At 46.4% G+C, this 24,657-nt stretch overlaps 1 protein-coding gene and 1 pseudogene across 4 annotated transcripts; one reads left to right on the top strand and one right to left on the bottom strand.

The window, feature by feature from the left end:
- The first annotated feature begins 8,319 nt into the window (after window positions 1-8,319).
- On the top strand, window positions 8,320-11,670 carry LOC147194873 (E3 ubiquitin-protein ligase TRIM35-like; annotated as a pseudogene). Its single transcript, XR_015102899.1, has 3 exons — window positions 8,320-8,427; window positions 9,089-9,341; window positions 9,617-11,670. The product of XR_015102899.1 is annotated as an E3 ubiquitin-protein ligase TRIM35-like (transcript).
- Window positions 11,671-12,255: 585 nt separating this feature from the next.
- Window positions 12,256-23,432, bottom strand: ca8 (carbonic anhydrase 8 (inactive)). Of its 3 annotated transcripts, none has more exons than XM_086129723.1 (9): window positions 23,071-23,426; window positions 18,732-18,917; window positions 18,328-18,452; window positions 17,453-17,548; window positions 16,449-16,511; window positions 16,184-16,232; window positions 15,856-15,968; window positions 14,905-15,097; window positions 12,256-12,731 (listed from the first exon to the last, which is right to left on the bottom strand). In XM_086129723.1, the coding sequence occupies exons 1-8, from the start codon at window positions 23,141-23,143 to the stop codon at window positions 14,963-14,965; spliced, it is 840 nt and encodes a 279-aa protein (XP_085985849.1). In that variant the 5' UTR covers window positions 23,144-23,426; the 3' UTR covers window positions 12,256-12,731; window positions 14,905-14,962. The 3 variants fall into 3 exon arrangements, with proteins under 3 accessions (XP_085985849.1, XP_085985848.1, XP_085985847.1); XM_086129722.1 differs by having other exon boundaries at window positions 18,732-18,923; window positions 23,071-23,425; XM_086129721.1 differs by lacking the exons at window positions 12,256-12,731; window positions 14,905-15,097; window positions 15,856-15,968; ... (3 more) ...; window positions 18,328-18,452; window positions 18,732-18,917 and adding an exon at window positions 19,773-22,360 and having other exon boundaries at window positions 23,071-23,432.
- Between the last annotated feature and the right edge of the window lie 1,225 nt (window positions 23,433-24,657).

Genomic DNA, 24,657 nt, shown 5'->3' with positions numbered 1-24,657 from the left:
AAATAGCTATACCCTGCCAGTGATCAGATACCCTGCAGGAATAATAAGGTGGCCAAAGGAAGAGATTCAGACCACGGACGTTAAGACCCGAAAGCTACTAACCATGCATGAAGGGTTCCATCCCAAATCCAGCACCCTGAGACTGTACGCAAGCCGAAAGGAAGGAGGCCGGGGACTAGTGAGTGTAAGAGCCACTGTCCAGGATGAAACATCCAAGCTCCATGAATACATAAAGGAGAAGGCTCCAACGGATGACGTACTCAGAGAATGTCTCAGACAATGGGAACAGAGGATGAGGCGCTGGAAGAGGGACCATCATGGGAGGACAAGCCCCTACACCGGATGTACCACCGGATCATAACTGAAGTGGCCGATCTCAAGAAGTCCTATCAGTGGCTAGAGAGGGCTGGCCTGAAGGACAGCACAGAGGCACTCATCCTGGCTGCTCAGGAGCAGGCCCTGAGCACCAGAGCCATTGAGGCCCAGATATACCACACCATACAAGACCCAAGGTGTAGGTTGTGCAAAGAGGCACCTGAGACGATCCAACACATAACTGCAGGGTGTAAGATGCTGGCAGGGAAAGCCTACATGGAACGCCATAACCAGGTGGCTGGCATAGTCTACCGAAACATCTGTGCGGAGTATGGACTGGAAACCCCAAGGTCAAAATGGGAAACACCTCCGAAGGTGGTGGAGAATGACAGAGCGAAGATCCTGTGGGACTTCCAGATCCAAACTGACAAGATGGTAATGGCGAACCAACCAGATATCGTGATCATAGATAAAGGGCAGAGGAAAGCCGTTGTAGTGGATGTAGCGGTCCCAAGTGATGGAAACATCAGAAAGAAGGAACACGAGAAACTCGAGAAATACCAAGGGCTCAGAGAGGAGCTGGAGAGAGCCTGGAAGGTAAAGGTGACAGTCGTGCCTGTGGTGGTCGGAGCACTCGGGGCAGTGACCCCCAAACTAGATGAGTGGTTGCAACAGATCCCGGGAACAACATCGGACATCTCAGTCCAGAAATGTGCAGTGCTGGGAACAGCAAGGATACTGCGCAGAACCCTCAAGCTTCCTGGCCTCTGGTAGAGGACCCGAGCTGAATGAGGGACGGACACCACCCGAGGGGGGGTGAGACGAGGAATTTATATATATAACGTACCCCATCCATATTTTAATTCCCTTCTCCTCAGGCGTGTCACGGGCGAAACCTATCCCAGCCATAATAATCAATGGGGCAGCGGGCAGGATTCGCCCCGAATTGGTTGCCAGCCAATCGCAGCGCACACAGAGATGAACAACAATTCACACTCACACTTAGGCACAACGTGGAGGGTTCAACTAACCTAGCACGCATGTTTTCACTATGTTGCAGGAAACTTGAGCACCCGGAGAAACCCCACGCAGACACGGGGAGAACATGCAAACTCCACACAGGAAGCCCGGAGCCGGAATTGAACCCTACACCTCTTCACTGTGCTAACCATTCGACCACCAGGTCACCATATATAATTTTTTAAAATTAATTTATATATATATACACTGTATATATATATATATATATATATATATATATACTGTATATATAAACCTGCTGTCTGCCTGTCTCTCTCCCTCTCTCTCTCTCTCTCTCTCACACACACATACATACACACACACACGCTTCGGGAACATACACACAGTGTACTTGCCCATCCCCCACAAACACGCATACATATATGCACCCCTCCCCTCTGAAAAAGGCATAATTCACTTCCACATTCACCACCCCACACCGCCCTCCCCCCACACACGCGCACGCACTTCCTCTATATAAAATGCCAGACACACTAAGGCACGTACACACAAAGCCAATCAAATGCACTAGTAGAAGGTTCGAATTCTTGCGCGCACACACACGCACCCGCAAGCCATCAACTCATGCGCACTCAGTACACTCTGCTTGTGCTGCACCTACACTAATGCTTGTCGACGCACAAAAAGCAGGATTCCTGCGAGTGAAATCGTGCGCGCGCACGCACACCGGCACACACTCAACGCGCACCAGCTCTCACTCCGCCTCATGTCGTTCTCAGATTTCAATGTATGAGCTTTCCCACATACCTGATGGGTTGAAAATGTAATGCACTGGAACATTTGAATGATGGGTGTCTACTCATGTTGGGGGATTACATTATAGATTCATAGCAGAGCAATCCACTCCGGGGTAAAAACACTCTGTCCTCCAGGAATAAAACAGCCCCAATGACAGAAGATTTAAAAAATGGCAGGAAAAAAAATGGCTGGGTCAAAAAAGAAGCAATCGTCTTTCATTCCAAACACTTGAGAGTTTGTCCTCAAAGAAACATATATTTGGCAATGGCTTCCGAGATGCTCGGTCACCATCAAAAATGCATATTCTACTGCATATGACGACAATTATAAAAGTGGATAGACAAAGAGGAGAATAGCTCTATACGTTTGTCTACAGTGAAAGGTCGCAACATGGATTGTTTGATTGTTTCGGTGGTCGACTGGTTAGCACGTCCGCCTCACAGAGGTGCAAGGTTTGATTCCAGGCCCCGCGCCCGCGTAGGTTTTCTCCGGGTATTCCGATTTCCTCCCACATTGCCAAAACATGCATGGCTGGTGAATGCAAGGCTCCAATTTGTTCCTCAGTGTGAATGTGAGTGTGCATGAAAATCGTTGGGACAACAATCCAGGGACAACCTCTCAGCATGTTTTTGGAATGTGGGGGGGGGGGGGGGAGAACCGGAGTACCCGCAGAAAAGCCACACAGGCACGGCGAGAACGTGCAAACTCCCCACAGGACCGTGCGCCTCTGCACCGTGAGGCCGACGTGCTAACCGGTCGACCGACCGCCGCGTCGCCCAAGGAGTATTTAAAATGAGGTTATTTCTATATCAAAGGTTTCACTTCAAGCAGGGATGCTGAGGAACATACGCCAGCGATGGTTTTATTGTATATGTGTGTACAGTGTGTCTCGGTTTGTGTGGTCTTGTTCCTCCATGCAGTCATCTACTTTAAAAAGCACTCGCTAAGGCACGACACACATACCGTACAGTATTTGAAACACATCTTTGTAGCGCCATTGATGTGCTGTGTGGCACTAATGCACCTTGGCCTTTCCCACATTGTCGCTACCATAGCAGTCCACCCCCGCACAATTCAATAATTGATGTGTTCCTTTAAAATAAAACCTTTCAGAGCTTCAAGCCTCCGATACATATTTTAAGGTTCAGCCTTTTGTTTTTACTTCTACCTTGTCCGTCGCGGTTGAGCGGCTGCTTGGCCACGAGTCCCCCTGTGCAGATTTGACTCTGAAACACATTTTCAGTTAAGAATTGTTGAGTTTGATTGTAATTGCTGTCAAAATATTTTGTTGTCGGAGCGCCTCGATGTTGCATTTGACACAGTTCATTTTTACGAAGTGGAAAATTTAGGATACAAAATGAAATATATTTAGATATACAACACGTGGTATTATCTCCCGCTTCCTCTGTGTTGAAGTTGAAAATTATTGCTATTTTGGTGATGCAAACGGGCTCATTGACCTTGCTCTTAACACATTGTCAAACCGATTTCAAGACAAAAAAATGTATGTTGATTCTATTCTCACAAGAACCAGCAAGTGCATTTGGTGTTCTTTATTGTGTTGTTATGTAGCGGAGGTCGCCAACCTTTTTTGTGTCACGGACCAGTTGAGACAAGTCCATACAGAATCACCCAGCCCTATTTCCAGTGCCCTTCGGAAGTGCCCTTCGGAAGGTAATCTACGGGATGGCTGGTGGTGGAGGATGGTGGTGTGTTTGACTGACGTCCAGCAAATCCACAAAAAAACCAAAAAAAGAACGTGCTCTGTCTTCGGTTCTACGTGGGTCGCTGAGCGGTGGTTTGGGACCCCTGTTATATAGTACAGGTACTCGATATGAATTCATTTGAAGATAAGTTTACATCAGACAAGTAAAAAGCGCCCCCCCCCCGCCCCCTCCACTCTTTTCTCTGATCTGACAATCTCATACTCAGTGAATGGCAGTACCATTGAATTCATTTACACATTTTTAGCAGAGGGTTGATGCATCATTCAGGGCTATTTTTCCCTGCTGTCACAGTTTTACACCCAATCTCATCATTATTTCATACGGGGCTATTTATTATGCTTCTGTGATGCATATACACGAGCACAATACAATAGACACTTAAAATGCTAAGTCTTTTCTTTGAAAACAAATCAATGCACACTTACAAACAAGCAAGCATGTATTTATAATCAGCTGTGCTTCTGTTTTTTTTTTCATGGCTGTTGGTCAGTCTGGATAAAAGGAAATAACTGATTTGACAAACCAATCATGCTGTGATAACATCAATGGTCAGGTAAGCCATCTTTGTACGCTTAGCTCGTGTCAATGGTAAGTATCTGAGAGCCTTGCACAGTCATACTAAATTTATTAACAAAAAAATGTGTAATGTGTCATGCTTTTTGGTGTTACAGTCACTTGCCCATCAATGTTGAGGAGCTCTGAAAGACCCTTGTTTTTGTGATTTAAAACATGGCCTATCATTTCAAAACAACTGATAAAGAGACGAGAAGAAAATGGTTTGGGGAAGCTGCAGAATGGCTGAAAGTAACGGGAATTTTTGTTCGAGCTGCATCCAACATGTGACAACAATCTCCATTTTCTTCGCATTGGTGACTGCTCAAACTCAGCAACATCCCAATTCCACACAAAAATGGTTTGAACCAAGATTTAATCTTAAATTCATGTTGGGAACTACCTCTGTGGAAATATATCTAAGCATCACTTTCTCCATGTGTGTGTTTATTTATAGGGCATCACAAAGTATACGTACAGTATAAGTGCTGTAAATTGAATTGGTAGCCCAAATGTGTTACAGTCATTGGAAATGGATGTTTGTGTGTGTGTGTGTGTGCACAATAGATACAGAAAGAAAGAAGAGACAGCATTGCTGACAGCCTGTCAGTTTGCATTGACTATAGTGCGACAGTAAACTGTCCACTGTTTTGACAAGTCGCTCCAGAGCCACGCATGCGCATTGGCTCGCAGCGTTCAAACTGACTTAGATTTCCTCAGGACTCTAATCCTTGACCCCGATATCAGCGTTAGGGCGAGTTGCGTTTCTTTAGTCAGAAATAATCCAATGTAGTCGGTAAACAAGTGAGAGTGATTTATTGTTGTCGTTGTGACTGACAGCCGAAGCGATGGTCTCTTCAAAAATGGACGGAATTGTTGAGGACACGTTATAAAATTGTCAAAAGCCAGAGACCAAGTGCCAATTATTCATTCTTTTGCTTTTAATTACTCATCGTCTTTTACTCATTAACTGTAACCTCAATTCCGAATCGGGCATCTATTCATGGGGAATTGCCATTTTCAAGGGATGAGCAGAAGATTATGACCACACGCAGAATCTAAAATAATGCGACACAAACGTTTGACTACAATGAGTGCCTTTGCACCTTTGTACGCCATTGTGTGACGGAACGTAGCCGAGATGGATTGATAGATAGCTAGGTAGCTTGCTTTCGTTCCTGTGTGGAGTTTGCATGTTCTCCCCGTTTGTGTGAAGGCTTTCTTCAGGAACTTTGGTTTTCCTCCCACATCCCCAAAAACACACAATAAATTGAGTGGACATTCTAAATTGTCCATCAGCGAATGGTTGTTTGGCCGTGTGCATCCTGTAACTGGCCGGCAAGCATTTGAGGGCGTCCCCCGCCGATTGCCCGAAGTCAGCCTGGATCGGCGCCGGCACGCCCGCCGCCCTCCTGAGAAAAAGCCGTTCGGACAATGGATGGATGGGTGGTTTTCGAGAACGAGAGAGAAAGAGAACATTAGAATGTGGGAAAAACAACCCTGTGTAAACTGACCATTTGTCTTTCCTGTTTTTGTGCTTGTTTGTTTGTGTACTGAAATAATAGCACCAACACTGGAAAAAAAAAGAGGGCTGATGATTTCTAACAGGCAGACAGAGCGAGAAAGCGACAGACCGGAAGAAAGACAGACAGGGAGAAAAAAAGAGACAGACAGAGAGTCCAAACGAGAAGAAATGGAGCGCGGCACATCAATCATTAGGATGATTATTATGGCAGTTGGCATGGCAACAACGCCCCATCCCCCCGCTCCTCTCCCCTGCTATCGTTCTCTGTTTTTCTTTCTCGAATCAGTTCCAATGCACTTAAATGCCATGGTAGGCACAAAAAAAAGAAGAAATTCGAAGAGTGTCCATGAGCATGAGCAACAAAGAAACCAGGACAGCAATCGAAGCCAATCGCAGTAAAATCTGAGCGCCAAAACAAAAGCATTAGTCGTTTCATTATGTTAATTTCAGATGCCAGATGTTGGAGGTTCTGTAAATCCTGTTGTGATGATCATAGTGTGATGATCATGTTGGAGGAATTTATCAGCTGTAGGAGTGTATTACTGTGACAAGGTTACTGTTCTCTCGCAGCGTTCCTTGTTGTGTTTTTTTGTTTTTCTGCTGATGGTGGAAGGACCATGGACGAGAAGTACATCAGAAGCCCCAGCAGACATGAAGTGAGAGCACGAGCAAGAGACAAAAAAAAATCTTTCTGGTTTTATTATTGCCACTTGACATTTGGACCAAGCTGCAACAATTTGCCATTGAACCGAAACAGCATTCGTGAGATCCGACTTTGATACGCGGATTGTTGGTTGTCATCTCAAAAGCATCAAATTTACTCTTCAATTGCAGTGGAACCTTTAAGGTTGGAATACAATCTGGACTGATGCTCCCTTTTACTCTGCTTTCATTTATTGTTGTATTGGTTTATATCAAGAGATAATATCATAGCGGTTTCTTTGACGCTCATTAAATGTGGCCTACTCACATCTCACGTGGATGCAATTCGGTGCGGAAAAAGGACGTGGCGATTATGTGCATGACTGGCACATTGTTACTACTCTTTGCCGGTGTGGCAACAAATAGCGGAAGCGGATACCGTCATTAAATACAGAATGAGTTGGCGGTCATAACCGGCGACTGAGTGTGTGTCCCTCCTCCATAGCTGTTTGCTAGCCAGTATAAGCTAGTAAAAGATTAAAACAATAAAGCGGGATATAGGAGTAACTGTTCTTGTTTTAGTGTCTTGTAAAGCCACGCGGGAACAACTCGATTCTCACGACAATTCGTACGCATTGGTAGCTTGATAGACAGACACAGCTAGCCAGCGAGCTAGCTGGCTAGCTAGACTTGCGTAATTAATTGAATGAGATCTAGCCATCTAGCTAGCTAGATAGATCTCATTCAATTAATTACTCAAGTCAATTCAATTATTTACTAGCTAGATGGCTTGCTAGCTCGATGGATAGATCTCATTCAATTAATTACTCAAGTCAGAAAAGCAGCATTGGCATAGTGCAGAAAGGAGTCAGGCACACCGTATCCGCAAATGACTTAAATGATTACTTGCATTTGTATTCATCAGATAAAAGCTTCATTTGGATGTTGGAGTGAAATGAATAGCTGATGTTATTAGTCACAAGCAGCTGCAGGCTCAGTGTGATGGACCATGAGAAGCAGGTGGGAGGGCGCTGACTCAAACAGAAATGTTCTGTGTACGCCGGACTCAAGCACCAAGTAGTCAAAATGTCTTCACGGATGGCATTTAGCGAAGTTCAGGGTAAAATGTGTGCAATTCTGCCCTTCTTTTTCCTCCTGTGCCGAGCTATCTGTCTGCCTGTCTGTATTTTCTGGGTCTTTGCTCTGACACAATTACACTTCAGCTCCTATCAGCTCGCTGGATGGTCCGCTGCACCCCAGGAATGGATGGATGCACATATGCGCACACACACTTTTAGTCGCAACTCGAATTCGTGTTTCGCCGCCATTGCAATTTCCAATGATTGCAGTGCAGGAGCCGTGCTCTCTGCTCCAGAGCAGTTCCTAATGTTATATTGTGAAAAATATATGTTTGAAAAGATTGACAGTTTGACTGCAAAAAATACCAATTCTCTTTTACCTGGGCTCGTGTCTGCACAGGTGCATGGAACTTTGATAGAATGGATTGTTTTCCACTTTGGAGGTTTGATTGGCGAATGGAACAACTGCATTTTTGCTTCTTCTTCAGCTGCCAAGTGTCATTTGCGACTGAGGTTAATAGGACCCGATAGCAGTAACTGTGCATTTGCAAAAAGACACGGCCGGAAGACAAAGAAGCCAATGACTCTATATTCAAAATGTAGAGAAGGCTCAGCTCATTCCTTTGTTTATCGCGAGACATTCGTGTTGACGCATGTAAGTATCGCGTTATTTCAGCACCTGCCAGTTCCGGGTTTGCGCCCTGAACAAGGTTATTCCGTACCTACCTATTCCAGCCTTTAACCTTTAACTCCTTTGTGCCGTTTACCTCATCGGAGATTCCCTAAGCCCTCGAGTACATGAGCAAACGTGAGTACAATGAGGTGTATTTCTACTTTTTAGTTAGTTGCGACTGGTGTTCCGGAGTGTGTTAGCCACATTAGCCCGCTCGGATCGGGCCGCCGATTTCGCGAGTGTTAGCCACGTTAGCACGCTCGCATCGGGCCGCCACGTTCGCGAGTGTTTACCAGTTAATACAGAGGCATCGTTTGTAATTTTATGCTAAGTTGTGTTAATGGTGCGATGTCTGTAGCTTCTTCCCGTTCTGAAGACGACCGTGTGTATTTTGTTTTACAAATGTGTGTCAGCCTTCATTTCATTAATGTAAATGTAGTTAATTCATGTGACCCTAGATGGTGCCATTACCCTGTATTTGATTTGTTATTCCTTGGGTGCGTCCAGGAGTATAATGAATGTTATAACATTGACGTTTCCTTGTCTGACATTTGTAGACTCGATTCCTCTTTATTCGTCGATTCCTCTTCATTCATTGATACCTCTTCATTCGGATGCATAAGTGTATTTTTTTGTTATTTGATCTCGATTCTGTCAAGCAGTTTCAAGGTGGCTCACGGTGGACGATATTTCAGTATTTCAGTTTTGTGTCCGATTGAAAAAGATATGAAACAGAGGAAAGGATATTTTCTCCATGGTGGTTATGATTCTTATGTTTTTTTCTCTCTCCACACAGCAGAGCTTTGGGCTGTTCAGCACTTGCCTTTCTTTCACGTCATCACAGAGCTCCCTGCTGGCCATCAGCGATACTGTCACTCTCTGTGTGAATCCTGCGTTCATTTTTCCTACGACTGGTGAGGTGGGATTGACCTGACAGGGGGACGACTCCGCGGACTGGTCGCCAGTCAGTCGCAGCCACGCAGGGCACAGAGAGAGAGACAGCCGTTGTCACGCACATTCTCACCACTGTCAATGACGGCGAACTAGAGGTAAGATTTCGGGTCAGGCCTTAAAATGTCAATCATTGGTTCGGGTTCGGGGTCGGGTCGGGCTTCTCTCTCACTGACTTTTTTTTTTTTTTTTTCGAGGCCGTCAATAGTTTTGGCCACGAGAGACCGTGGTTCGCAAAAAAACAGAAGTCGCCTCATCACAACACGCACTGTACTAAACTCTTGCAATGACAATTCATAGAACTCCTTCCTGTCTCTGTCTATGATCCACCCATCATTATTCTTTTTTGTCTCTCTGCTTCTCTCTCATATAGTGCCGCGCTAGATTCTTAAGGACGTACTGCTGCGGTGGTTTACGGCCCAATTTTCAACCCATCAAAATGACGGACGGCCTTAAATTTTCCCCGTCCACTCTTAAAAAAAATCCGTCAATGATAGAAAATTGTCAGTTAATGTAACCTCTTCAGAAACAGAAATATAAAAGATGTAAATGTTTATACAGTCTTGTTTAACTTAGGATTTCGTTCCAAAAGACAGGATTTGTTATCAGAAATCACTCCTCCTCCTCACAAATAAGATATGAAATGTCGGGTTTGCTTCGGGCTCGGACCTGCAAATCAAGCTAAGTGATCGGGCTAGAGCCGGGTCGGGCTTAAATACCCTCGGGCCGGTTCGGGTCGGGCTCGATTTTTTAGGACCGATCTTAGCTCTACTGCGAACCGTGCAACACTTTGACCGAACAACAGTCAAACCGAAAGCTCTGTTCAAGTTCAAGGCAATTTATTTTGATCGCTCATTTCGTACACGGGTAACTGAATTTGAATGTGCTTCACCTGATTAAATTGAAAATATCTAAAAGCATTTAAAACAGAACTTTCACGCGCCAAGCACAGAAATAAAAGATGGCTTGAAAATAAAGTTCCGTTCAAGAAAAAAAATCAATAAAAAATGTTTTCAAGAGCTCGCAGAATAGTTTTTGTCTCAATTGAAGAAATCGAAGCTTCGCTCTAGCGAGCAGGAAATTGACTTTTGTACTTTCTGGCTATAAAGCAATTCAAATTATCCTCGTGACGGAGGGTCGGAGGGCACTCCGGCTCTTCGTAGAGTGAATGCTCGAACGTTGAGACAGACGCCATCCTCACAAGAACCATGGCCAGCCAAGTTGAGGACAACCTCCAATGTCCGCTCTGCTTGGAGATCTTTCGAGATCCTGTCCTGCTGCCGTGCAGTCACAGCTTTTGTGGCACGTGCGTGCGGCACTGGCAGAAGGAGAAAGGAGATCTGTCGTGTCCGGTCTGTCGGGCGGAGTTTGCCTCGATGGAGCCCCCTTTGAACTTGACGCTGAAGAATGTGTGTGAGGCCTTTTCGCAAGCCTCGGTGGGCTCCCAGGACCTCTGCGAGACGCACAAGGAGAAACTGAGACTCTACTGTTTGGGCCACGAGGAGGCGGTGTGCCTCGTCTGCAGGGATGCAAAAATCCACACCGGCCACAAGTTTTGTCCCCTCGATGAAGCTGCGCAAGATCATAGAGGCCAAGTCCAGGAAGCCCTGCGAGGCATGAAGAAAACCTTGCGGCATTACATCAACCTGAGCAAGAACTGCAACGAACAAGCAGAGTACATCCAAGTCCAAAGGGAGTGGATTGAAAGAAAGATTCAGAAGGATTTTGAGGAGCTGCGTGCCTTTCTGCAGTTGGAGGAGGAGGAGGCCAGATTGTCTGTTTTGAGAGAGGAAGAGCAGCAGAAGAGTTGGATGTTGAAGGAGAAAATGAAGGCTCTCGGGCAAGACATCGCTGCTCTCTCAGACGTGATCGCAACCACGGAACAACAGCTGACCTCTTACCCCCTTCATGAACAACTACCAGGACACCCTGGCCAGAATCCAACAAGGGCCCGACGGGGCCCGGCTACCCAAAGGAGCTCTGCTGGACGAAGCCAAACACGTGGGAAACCTCAAGTTCAACGTGTCGGAGCGACTGAAGGACACGGTCCACTTCAGTCCCCTCCTTCTGGACCCCAACACGGCCGGTCGGGAACTCACGCTGTCTGAAGATCTGAGCGCTGTGAGTTTTCAAGTCGGACAGCGCCATCCAAAGAAGCCGGAGCGTAATAACAAGTCCCACCAAGTGGTGGCTTCGGTTTTGTGCCCAACTGACAGCTGGGAAGTGGAGGTGGAGGTGGGAGACAACCCCGATTGGAAAGTGGGGCTTTTTTTCACATGCAATCTTTTTCAATGAACAGATGTTGTGGGCACCTCATCACCACCAGGTGTCAGAAAGCGTTCATCCCAAAGAATTTTGTACATGGACCCGTGGACTGAGAAGTAACACGTCATCAATGTGCCGTAAATACATTTGAGAGAAAACGTGTTTGTGTGTGTCGTTTATCAAGTTTGTTCAGTACAAATGAAACAAGACACTCACATTCAGCAGATACAATCACACTTGACCACAGGCCAGAAAGAAATCACTCGCACCAAAAAGGAGATTCTTTCTTTGTGTTTGAGACGCCAGCCCATTATTGACTGCGGCAGGTTTTATTCTTGTCTATTTAATTGCCAGATGAGTCAGACTTGCTGGAACACTTTCGAGGAAATAATATTGCTCTGAATCAAAACGCGAGTCCCCCAAAACAAATTGGGTAATTCTTGGAGCAAATAGTCATAACAAAAGTAAAAATGTCATCCAGACATGCGCCCCCTTCAACCTTCCGAAATGAATACATCTAGACTGTGCTTGACCAACAACATTTCTAGTTCTATTTCTGTGATAGTGCCTCCGCGTGATCGTCTTTCAAAGAGTTTCATATCCAGTAGCCGGACTTTGACCGTTAAAAAAAACAAATCACTCATGCGCTTCGGCCAGCCATCTGAACATATCGCAGAAAGTGGGTGTGGGGGCAGTTAACATGCCAAGTGCAGAACCGCTCACTCACAGTTACAAAGAGATCTGGGCCATAGGAAAAAGCTTTATTCAACTTGATGCGTCGGCGTGAATTCAAATGACCCGCCGGTTTGTATGGCAACACGTCAAAAGTATGCGCTTCCTTCATATGTCCCCTAAGATGGCAAGAGGGTGACTCGTTCATAGACATACATTAGTCTTAGTTAGAAATATGAGCTGACGAACCCATCACACAGACATTTTCATATTATGAAGTTTTTTCAAATAATGAATCAAAACATAATTAATAGAACATGTTGTCATATGCAGACGAGCTGCGTAATCGCTATTCGCTCTAAGTGCTCCTATAACGACAAATAACAGGACCAAGGGGGGGGGGGCGTTTGGCTGAGAGAAGAACCGGAGAACTTGTGACTTATTTTCTAACTTGGGTCTGGAGATCTGCCGTACGTATGGATGGAACCCATAGTCAAACTTCTTCAGCGCTCTCCTTCCCTCTGTTCTTCTTTACATCGCCTCTTTCTTCCCTGTTGTCGAGGAGAAAAAAAAAAGCAGATCATCAAAATATGCATCAGATTTCAGGAAAGTGGAACCAGATGTGAGATGAGGCGTCGAAAGGGTGGGAACCCTGGAAAACATTTGTTGCTCCTTTGCTTCTGGCAGTTCAATTATAGTGACGGGATCTTTGACATGAAAGCCTGCTGCAGTGGATTAAAAGCTGACCGTATGGGAAACGGGTGGACGGTAAAAAGCTTCGGGGGCGAGTATATTTCCGAGAAAAGTCCTCGGTCATCTGACATTTCTTGGGTTTTTCTTGCGTTCAAAATTGCGTGGTGGCCGCCTCCAGCTAATTTTGTGCCGCCTCCAGCCAGACCGATTGATATCGCGAAACACAGCGTAAATCTCCAGTGGTGCTGATTCTTGACTGTTTCCCACGGCGCGTGTGCTCGTACCAGTTCCAGGCCAGTGCACAGGTTAGCACCAGTTCTTTTTTTTTTTTTTTTTGCTCTAGCTCCGATGCTTGAAACTGGCGCTGAAGCTGGCCCCAATTATTTGTTGGTTCCGGAAGACTCTGGCACCATCTAGAGCGGGAGGCGAGGTTGAGGAATGACTCCCTGGACGCACAAAAGTTTTGCACAAACCAGATGTGGCCAGATAGCATTCCATCTCCGACGCACAGCCAAACTCGCGATCATCTACAAACGAACTCATTTTTGTGGCGGGCCACTTTGGAGTGACGTCTTCCCTCGGAGGGCCGTTACGACAGTGAAACCGCATTCGCCCATTCATAGTCCGATTCGATTTATCCTCATGAGGGTGGCGGGCATGCCGGAGCCTCTCCCAGCCGTCTTCAGGTGCAGTTGGCAGGGTACGCCCCGAACCGGTCGCCGACCAATCACAGGGCACAAATACACAAACAATCCCAATCACACCTAAGGACAATTTCGAGTGTTTCGTTAGCCTGCCACACATGTTTTGGGAACGTGGGAGTACCTTAAGAAAACCCACGCAGGCACCGGGAAAACCCTCCACCTCTTTGCCCACCGTGCCGCGCTCCTTGTACTTGCACGGGTTCATCAAATGATTCCGAGCTCAATTAATGCTTTGGTTTCACTCGGCGTGGTGAAGTAGTATTTGAAAACTCTTATTTTCCATTCCCGAGCAACATTGCGTACGATATGTGAATTTGTGTTATTATGAATGATGATCAAGATTTCTGCATGGAGCGCTGGCAAATGTCATAAATGGGATCCATCCTTCGAGGAAAGCTATGACAGCCTGTAAAATAGCAGCCTCTCTGCTTCACACATTCATTTTTAAGACGACTTGTCTGTCCCTGGCCCTTCTGCCCCTCCCCCAACCCCGCCGCCCGCCCCCCAAAAAAAAGACCTCCCACTGAAACAAACTCTTGACTTCACAGGTGCATTTGTCCCGGTGCAACCAGATGAGGGATCCGCTTACACTATCAACAACTGTCCTCTGTTTTCCTGCACTTTTTCCCCTTCCCTCACACTATTTTGGCATTTCTCTTTTACCTTGCAGCGGCTTACAAACCCCTCTCCTTAGATTTCCCCTTGCCCTCTTCTCACACGAAACACTTTTTTGAAGCTTCGTTTCCATAGCACATTTCATACACAAGGCGACGCGATGTGTTTTACACGAGCAAACTCGCAAAGCGTTGACAAACGGTTCATGACATTCAGAAGCAAAAGTAGCAGACCAAACGTAATCAAAGCACGTACAACATCAAACTTTCAAAACATGGAAGACATTTTAAAGGGAAAGAAAGAAAAAGATTTTAAAACTCACTCAAAGGGGGAAAAAAATCATGTTTGAAACCATCAAAGTTTCAAATGCACACATTTGAAACACACGCATCGCACACGTGTCGATTTTAAGTTCATGAGCCCTACGCAAGGAACTTTAGTGTTCTTGTCTACGATGTGTAAATGGCCCGCTCTACGTTCCCGCCGCAGTGCTTCTGAGCTACTTCCCGGTCCGCATCTCTCCGTCCTCCAAGGACCGTATCTAGGGCGAGTGCCAGATTAGGAAGTGAAGCGGGCTAGATCTTTTGGGACTCCACCCATTCTAATGTGGTTCCAAAGGGCCGGATTGCTCAGGGACCAGACCCCATCATTGATTCCGTGCTGTGAATGTGATGTCGCAAAGGAACCTTTGACAAGCTCAAATACGGGTTACCTTCCAAATTTGCCTCTTCTCCGTTCTATTTTTGGGAGTTGGCAGTGGAACACGAGAATCATTGGAAAGCCGCCCGAACTGTCCGATCACTCAGTGGTTGAGTTGGACGGAAATTGTCCCCCAAAATCCCATCGTTGCCCTCTGGCAGCTCTGCGCCTTTGACGTGTGAGCGTAGCCTACGGAACTCTTCAATCTGCGTAGGGGAAGGAAAAAGGAAAAAATTACGTGTGGCCAGACTCAATTGCAGGTTGCAGCCTGAAGGAATAAAAGGTTGGGTCAGTGTGACATTTCAGCGTCGTGGGCAGATGTGGCATAATGACTCTTTTTTGGGTTTTTTTCCTTACACATTCATCTTCACAACTTTGCATTAAATCTAAAACACGTCTTGAAACCAGGAAATGCCACTACTCGACAGAAGGAGAAGGTGCCAACATTCCGGCCTCTGTGAGACAATAACACACTGTTTATTTGACTTCACAAAGACCAATGTGACCTTCCTCGCTCAAAATATTTGCAGTACACTTGCGATCTCCTCAGGCTGTTGTCGGTGCTAAGTGTTTATGTACGAAAGTGAGAGAAGGTGTGGGAAAATCGGAGGACCCCTGCAGACCACGGAGAGGAAAACAACATCACGATTATGGCACCTACCAAGAGGCGCGCTTACGAAGCACAATTTAAATGGCAAGCTAGCGGGTAGGCGGACGGTCACGGGAATCGAGCCGCCGCAAGAAAATTCAAGATCAATGAATCCACATGGTGCGACCGTGGCGCTTTTGTTTTATGACATGGCGCCATCTATCCATTCAACCAACTAATGGATGTACTGCAAGTTTCTCGCAATGTGGGACCCATTTCATCTTTCGCACTCCCTCCTCCCTTTATCAAAGAGCAAGAATGAAACGGATTGGTTTTGATTCGAAGATGAAATGGAAGAATGTAGAATACATTTACCTGTAATTGCGATATCGTGAGAGGGTAGCGGTAGAGGATCCAGATGACATTTTCACTACAAGGTGGCGTTGTCAGAGATCCTTGATACACCCAGTAGTCTCTCAGTAATGGATCTGAGGGCATATTTAAAAGTGAATATTCATGTCATGGTCTGAATAAAAGTCATTGTGTGTGTGTGTGTGTGTGTGTGTGTGTGTGTGTGTGTGTGTGTGTGTGTGTGTGTGTGTGTGTGTGTGCATGCGCACGTGTTCTACATACTAGATGTCATTCAGTATGAGATGATCCCACCCGCCCCGACCCCAAATGTGGCTTTGTACATTTATCTTACCAGGCAACAAAGTGTTTGGGTTAAAGCAGGGAATTATCTTGCTCTTCCCCTAATGAGGGGAAAAAAACAACCCAAAAAAACAGCAAATTATAAATGATCATCTCCAAAAAAAATCTCAAAAAAGCTCATTTTAAAATCATAATCATATAAACTGTGCAAGTGTATTTCTGAGAATCATCAAAATGTATCTCGGAGGTTTTGGAAAAGGGCTTTTCATTGTCGCTTTCTTGGGTCCAAAATGGCATCTGATCCGCTCTGAACCCACCTTGTACTGCAGGTCCTGCAGAACCTCTGTGACGGCTTTCAGACCCAGATGCTCTTTACCAACCTGTTGGCACAATTTCGATTTGCGAGGTCAACAGAGGCACACTGGATCTTTGGGACACGTGAATGACTAAAACGATTCCGGCTAATCACGAGTGAAAACATGTTCCCTTCCTTGGGTCAGCAAAACTCATACAATTGAAGGAAGGAAAAACATGACATTATAAAAGACCAGGGAAAACAGGTCGAAACACAGTTTGGTGTCAAAACAAAACTTCTTCGAAAATGTGCAGTGTGGACATTGGAGGAAGGACGAGGACAGCGGCTCTCTCTTGTCTTCGTACGACACCAAAAGCAATCAAAAGTCCAACTATCCATTTTACAGCACCTATCCGAGGTCGGATCTCAGGGGCAACGGCTTCAGCAGGGAAGCGCAGACTTCACTTTCCCCAGCCGCTTCTTCCAGCTCGTCCCGGTGGTGATCCCAATGCGTTCGTTCCCAGGCCAGCTGGGAGACATCGTCTCTGCAGCGTGTCTCGAGTCGTACCCGGGGCCCTCGTGCCCAGAGCACTTCGCCGGGGAGGTGTCCAGGCAGGAGGCATCCTAATCAGATGCCCGAGCCACCTCATCCGGCTCCTCTTGATGTGGCGGGGAAGCAGCTCGACTCCAAGTCCCTCCCAGATGACCGAGCTTCTCGCCCTATTTCTAAGGGAGAGCCTGGAAACCCGTTTCGGCCGCTTGTGTCCGGGATCTCGTTCTTTTGGTCACGACCCACAACTCATGATCATCGGCGTGGGCGGGATCGTAGATTGGACGCTAAATGAAATGTCAGCACCAATAATAGATGAAGAGGAAAGGAACCGGAGTGGCCTGTCTGTCTCCGCATGTTTGCCACCACGTCCGCTTTGTCTCATCGTAGCAAAGCGCGAGTACTCAACGTAATTTTTTTTCAAGTGTGTGGACTCAAATGGATTCTGTTTTGAAGGACGTCCACCATTTGCTCACCTGCACGAAAAGCGCTATGATGAGAACTCCGTTCCTCTTCCCCAAAGCATCCTCCAGAGAATTGAACAGTGTACTGTTCCAGTGAATCAAATGGAGCTTCCAAAAGAAACAAGAGAACACAAGTCAAATTGGCTCAAGCTCGGTGTCATCAGCAGGTGTGCAGAGCAATCGTGGACCAACGCGACGGGTGCCGTCAGCTGGTGATGACTGAAAGCTCTTACGCAAAATTATCCGGTCGGAGGAGAGGAGTCGTCAACATAACAGAGTCGGGCCGCATGGCAAATTTTAAACGTGACACATTCTATTAAATGAAATCAATGGAGTGACATGCTGCACATTTACCTTACATGCAATCTCAAAATATGAAGCCAAAGGCCGTAAAGTCAGTCGCAAGGATTAGTTTGAGACTGTAACACGTGCACAAATCAAAACGGCCCCCGTATGTGGCGCAATTTTGCGTCTCTTGACTGGTCACCTCTCGCCCGGGAGGGAACTAAATGCAAACAAACTGACAAGACGCATCATCAACAAAAACGCAATCATGAACGAAGTAACCCAGGCTTTAAAGTTTGGATCAGATAGAATCGGAAAGCTGCATTTGGCGTGCCTCCTTTGAAATAGCCCGGTGGTTTCGTCGTTTCTCTCTTCCTCTAGCTCTTTAGCAGAAAGAGGGTTGTGGCCTTCTGCTCTGACAAAGTCAGCCGTCTCAGCAATGCCAGCTATTACCAGACGGAGAGTTCTTTTTTTTTTTTTTTTTTTGGAAGGAAGTTACAAATGCTGGTGCTGTCTGAACAACGAATACTAAAATTCAATAATTTCACTGAAGTGCTCCTGATTTCCTGCGTGCATGTGCGCGTGCGTGTTGGTGTGTATACCTCCATGGGGAAAGCCTTAAAGTTGACCGTGTGCTCTGATCCTCTCTGATTCTCTTTCCCCCAGTGAAATCGAACCTCATGAAGTTCATACTCATGATCGCTCGGTAATGGACCGCCGCTGACCACTGAACACAGTCGAGGAAATAGTGAGCAAACACGGTGCCGTGAAAAAGCAGTTGCGTCTTTCCTCATTTCTGTGTTCTTTGCATATTGATCACAATACAAAGGTTTCAGTTTATCAAACCAATTTTAACATCAAAATCTAAATGACCATTTCATTGTGCATGGGGGGGGGGGGATTCAAAGCTATCAGGTTCTACATGATACCTTTTCTCGGCACCGTATGTATTCAGAAAGAAAGCGTTGCGGTAATTTCTATGTAGTGTCCGTGTGTGCACGCATACCTGACTTTGACTTGAGAATGATGCGTACAGTGTGTCCATCATTCATGACCTCGCAATCACGACACACCACATAGTTTGATGACAGGCGGACATCCAGGAGAGAGGGGTCATATTGGGCCTCCCTGGAGTTCAAGTTGATGGGAGACTGACACTCCCCATTCGCCGCTGGGTAATGGAGCCCCCACTCTACACCTATGTGGAGCCAACGAATGAATGCACAAGAAAAACAAAAGGCAACATGAATTCATTCGAGATGTTCCGTAATCTTCTCATTGCTTGGACTGCATTGCATTGCATCATTTACCAACAACTCGTCAAGCCCTTTTCGAAACCTGGACACTTGAAATAAATATAACACAAAAAGTGAGGAAAGTCAAGTCAAGTCAACAGTATTTATAGAGCACTTTCAAACAGCCATCGCTGCATACAACGTGCTGTACATGGAGCAATTTAACATGCACAATATACAGTAAGACAAATCGGTAATAAAGGCGGTAGAAAGCACCAAACAGTAAAACCAAGAACAAATCTAAGTCATGCTGAGTCGAATGCCAAAGAATACAAGTGAGTTTTGAGGAGGGCTTTGAAGATGGGCAGCGAGGAGGCTTGCCGAATGTTCAGTGGGAGGTCATTCCAGAGAGAGGGACCAGCAACAGAAAAGGCTCGATCCCCTCTGAGCCTCAGTTTAGTTCTTGGTACTTCTACTAAGGTCTGGTCCACAGACCTGAGGCGCCGGGCAGGTGTGTAGGGGCGGATGAGCTCAGAGAGGTAAGGTGGCGCGAGATTATTCAGAGATTTGAAAACAAATAAGAGGATCTTGAAAATAACTCGGGCGGCCCGGTAGTCCAGTGGTTAGCACGTCGGCTTCACAGTGCAGAGGTACCGGGTTCGATTCCAGCTCCGGCCTCCCTGTGTGGAGTTTGCATGTTCTCCCCGGGCCTGCGTGGGTTTTCTCCGGGTGCTCCGGTTTCCTCCCACATTCCAAAAACATGCATGGCAGGTTGATTGGACGCTCTAAATTGTCCCTAGGTGTGAGTGTGGGCGTGGATGGTTGTTCGTCTCTGTGTGCCCTGCGATTGGCTGGCAACTGATTCAGGGTGTCCCCCGCCTACTGCCCGGAGATGGCTGGGATAGGCTCCAGCACCCCCCGCGACCCTAGTGAGGATCAAGCGGTTCGGAAAATGGATGGATGGATGGATGAAAATAACTCTAAAATGAATGGGGAGCCAGTGAAGGGATGCCTGAGTAGGAGTTATGTGCTCCCTCTTACGAGTACCAGTCAAGAGGCGAGCAGCGGCATTCTGGACCAGCTGAAGGCGCTTAATGGAGGACTGGCTGACTCCAAAGTAAGCCGGGAAAGTGTGTTGGGTCTTCTTTTTTTTTTTTTTTTTTTTTTTTTGCTCCTTGCTAGTAAATCTTCATCTCCCTTTGATATGTTGCCACATTAAGAAGAACCATGCCATTGCAGGATTAGCATCAGAATTGCGTGTGTACTGTCGCCATGGGATTCCCCCCCACCCCCCGAGTGCAACTCATACTACTCGGCCGAGTTGTTCATCCCACAAAATGCACATGCCTTACTAATGCGGCAACATTTCAAAGGAAAACAAAAATGCTTTCCAACAGTATGAGACTTACTGCCAAGGAGCATTGTTTGAGCAAAAAAAAAACAACAAAAAAACTGAAGTGTACCAAACCAACATTTCCGAGTAAGAGTAAAACCCATGACCTCCTAGCCTCCGTAAAACTTCACGTGAGCCTGAACACGTTTGATTTTGTAAGGGTCCAGCTTTCCCGTGTCTTGCAGGACTGCCCCACTCAAGGCCTTTTGGCTGCAACCACAGCAGAGGCAGACACATTGAGTGAATGTGAAGAGTGAGGGGCGGGAAGGGGGGGGGGGGTCGCATTCCCCCGTTCCTCAGCAACGAAGCTCTTGACAACTCATTCAGTGCTTGAACCGTTTATTTATGCACATTGAAGAAGGCAATAAGTTTTGTTTTTGAAATGTGGGAGGAAACCGGAGTACCCGAAGAAAAGCCACACAGGCATGGGGAGAACATGCAAACTCCACACAGGACTTGGTACCTCTGCACTGTGAGGTCGACGTGTTAACCACTCCACCACTGGGCCGCCCAAAAAGGAAACATAAAATACCCCCCAGCCCCCCAAAAAAAAGAATTGCAATAAACAAATAAATACTTTTTGAATGAAAAACAATGTCTAAAGTAAGCCAAAAACAATTAACTTTGGGAAAAAAAATTATTGTCCCTTTTCAAATGCTACGTTTTTGTAATGTAAAAAAAAGTAAGAGAGTTCATGGTCAATCATAGCCAATTCAAATCAATAATATTTTTATAACGCTTGATGCGGGGATGTGAAAATACACAAAAGAAATCATGTGGTTGCAGAAGTGCACACACCTGCTTACAACTGAGCTGGAGTTGAGTTCAGAATGAACCGGTCGCACTCAAAGTCATGTGTTCGCGAGCTGGGTCGGGGGCCCGAGCTTGTTTGAAAAAAAAAAAGCAGCCAGTGTTAGCACAGCATTTTCATGCTTGTGCTGCAGGCTTGTTTCGCCTTTGGAAAATATTGCCATATTCTTAGACAAACAGAGCCATCCACTTCCAATTGATTCAATGACCTGGGAATGAAATGACAGTATACGCAAGCATCTTCTTCTATCGAGCAAAACATAAATTTAAAAAAGTAATGAAACGAGTACTGGAACAGCTGCACTTTATTTAAATGGTGGCTGGCGTGTGCCAACTCACACGGAACACAAGACTGAATGCGTTTGGTTGATTCTAAAAGCAACAGTCACATCCTACTTCCAAAGCCGTGTATCAGGGGGTTCGGTACCCCATACCCACGAAGCACCCCCCACAGAACTCCCCGAGGGACACGGTCAAACGCCTTCTCCAAGTCCACAAAACACATGTAGACTGGTTGGGCGAATTCCCACATACCCTCGAGGACCCTGCTACGGGTGTAGAGCTGGTCCACTGTTCCACGGCCGGGACGAAAACCACACTGCTCCTCCTCAATCTGAGGCTCGACTTCCTGACGGACCCTCCTCTCCAGCACCCCTGAATAGACCTTACCAGGGAGGCTGAGGAGTGTGATCCCTCTGTAGTTGGAACACACCCTCCGGTCCCCCTTTTTAAAAAGAGGGACTACCACCCCGGTCTGCCAATCCAGAGGCACTCTCCCTGTTGACCACGCGATGTTGCAGAGGCGTGTCAACCAGGACAGCCCCACAACATCCAGAGCCTTGAGGAACTCCGGGCGGATCTCATCCACCCCTGGGGCCTTGCCACCGAGGAGCTTTTTAACCACATCGGTGACTTCAACCACAGAGATAGGAAAGCCCACCTCAGAGTCCCCAGGCTCTGCTTCCTCCAAGGAAGGCGTGTTGGTGGAGTTGAGGAGGTCTTCGAAGTACTCTGCCCACCGGTTCACAACGTCCCGAGTCGAAGTCAGCAGCGCCCCATCCCCACTGTACACAGTGTTAGTGGTGCACTGCTTCCCCCTCCTGAGACGTCGGATGGTGGACCAGAATTTCCTCGAAGCCGTCCGGAAGTCGGCTTCCATGGCCTCACCGAACTCTTCCCACGCTCCGGTTTTTGCTTCTAAAATTGTGTGTTAGTAAGAAATACCAACAAATATAAAAAGTTGAAAGCGAGTCAACTTGGATTCATAGCACAACCATGCAAGTTATACTTTAAAAATGCGCCGGAAATAATTTGTTAATATTGGATCATGTGTTAGTAATCAATGGACAAATGATTATACTTACAGGGAGAGTTTTAACAGATTAAGCACACGGCATTCTCCTCAGTAGAGGTTGCGAGCAAAGGGACAAAGTGAGGGGGAAAAAAACCCATGTCATCTCATCAACGCAAACTGACAAACGCAGGATATTTTACAGCAGTGGTGTCCAAACTATGGCTCAGGGGCCATTTGCGACCCGCCATTCATTTTTCAGCGGCCCGCGACTTGGTGGAAATAAACATTTAAACAACATTTGACATGAGCTGCAAGGTTAGTTAATAAAGGTGAAGGCGGGCAGAGTGAGAAGGGAGGATGGACCGGAGAACTTTTTGCGATATTCGAAGATACAAAAAATTATTCAAAGAAGAGAATTGCTTTCATCCTTCCATTTTTTTCCTTATGCGGCCCTCAAACAAAAAAGTTTGGACACCCCTGCTTGACAGTATTAGGCTAAATGAAAGTTGCTCAAGTAAGAGGAGAAAAAAAGTTTGAAATGTTCATGCTTTGCAATAGAAAAATATAGTCTGGCGCTCTTATTAGCTCCTTCACACGATGGAATACAGCCTACCTTCCTCGTAGCCCCAGTCCAGCTCATCTTTCCTTGGAGTGTTATTTGACTCCTCGTTCACTTTGTCAGCCATGCTGCTTGGCAGTCCGCTCACTCTGGATGCAAAACGGGTCAGTACTTTCAGTTCACTCCGTCACACGCTGTTCACTTGGACGGAAAATTGAAGTCTCCGTTGCGCCGACAAGGATTCCCAGCTCACTGCGTTACAGCCTACCCTGTCTTTATCTAAACTGTAATTGTTTTCTCTCTTGTGTTTTTTTTTTTTTAAAGTTCCTATATTCGGTTGTGGTGCCTGACCAAGTTTCTGCCTGAATGGATGTAGAGCTGTCGTTCTCTGCGTTTTTCTTGACTCTGTACGACCCCCCGCCCCCCTCTGTGTTGCTCGACTGTCATTCCCCTCTCCCTTCCTCCGCTCTGTCTTTCTCTGCAGGTGCACGCACACACAATTTGGCTTTCCTCCAACAGATATTTCATTGCGTTCACAACTTGAGGTTTCTTTATGGAACTTTTAACAATAAGATAAATCTCTGACACGGACTGTGTAACTATAAGAATAAGAATAAAACTAAGAATAACAAAACCTTTATTTGTCTCACAAAGGAGAAATTCCCAAAGTATTGTGTCTTTATGATATTGCTTATGTTTCTCTGCTCCGGGTGTGTGTGTGTGTGTCGGGAAGCTGGTAGGAAGGCCATGCTGGTGTGTTTCTTTTGGAGGCCATGGAGAGACACTCCCTTGAGCGAAAACACAGAGGTGGTTGAGAAAACAAAACTGCCAGCAAAAGAAAGTACGAGGCCAAATTGTTGTTATTTATCTCATACGCCTTCATAATGGTCAGAACGGTTCACGATTTGCAAAGAAATTTCACTGAGCTATGAGAATCAAACAATGCAACTTGGGAAAAGTAACTAACTCCTACCCACGGCCGAGTCTGGACAGCCATAAATCTTGAGGGGCGGAATTAATTGTGCTCCAGCACCTTTGACCCCATGTTAACTGACAAATTCACTCACTCAGATGCGGGATGCACCAAACAAGTGCCTTGTAAAGAACTGCGGTCTCCAATGCTTGGCACACTTATTTGATTGCGGTTATTGTCGCTAGACCAACTCCATATGAACTTGGGTTAGCATAGATGGAAGTCAAGATGGCGCCCGAGTAGGCAGCCGTCGGCAAGTGCTCTCATGAGCCTTGCTTTTTTTTGTTGTTTTTTGGTTTGTTTTGTCACTTTGTGTTTGTTGTTACATCGTGTGGACCTGATGTGGACTTTTTTCAGCATTTTTTGGCCACGACATTCATCAAGGAGGAAACTCTGTGCTTGGTGGTTGCGCCTTCTCGGCAGCATGGGTATGCCAGCACTGTTTTTGCCTGGGAGGAATGTCGGCGCCATTTGACTGTCGTTGCTGGACAGTCCCGGGGCGCTTGTGTCTTGCGCCTTTTATGGGCAGCATTTTTCACAGCCCCGCTTTGTTCAGCGGAGAGATCGGTGCTGTTGAACGGTCTGCGGCTGGATGGATGTAAGGCTTGAGGAGCCGACGATGAGAAGAAAGGAGCGTTAGCGCGGAGCGCTGATGCGGATGTGGAATT

This window comes from Hippocampus guttulatus, chromosome 14 (genome assembly GCF_054856545.1).
Source record: "Hippocampus guttulatus isolate MCC_2025c chromosome 14, RoL_Hgut_1.0, whole genome shotgun sequence".
Taxonomy (NCBI): Eukaryota; Metazoa; Chordata; class Actinopteri; order Syngnathiformes; family Syngnathidae; genus Hippocampus; species Hippocampus guttulatus.
This window is presented reverse-complemented; position numbering and strand designations above follow the sequence as displayed.

Bases quoted from the DNA above. Each gene is read 5' to 3' on its own strand.
- ca8 (XM_086129721.1), bottom strand. From the start codon at position 23,143: ATGGCTGACAAAGTGAACGAGGAGTCAAATAACACTCCAAGGAAAGAT. The intron at 22,361-23,070 runs GTAGGCTGTATT...ACACAATTTTAG, and splicing joins GGACTGGGGCTACGAGGAAG to AAGCAAAAACCGGAGCGTGG.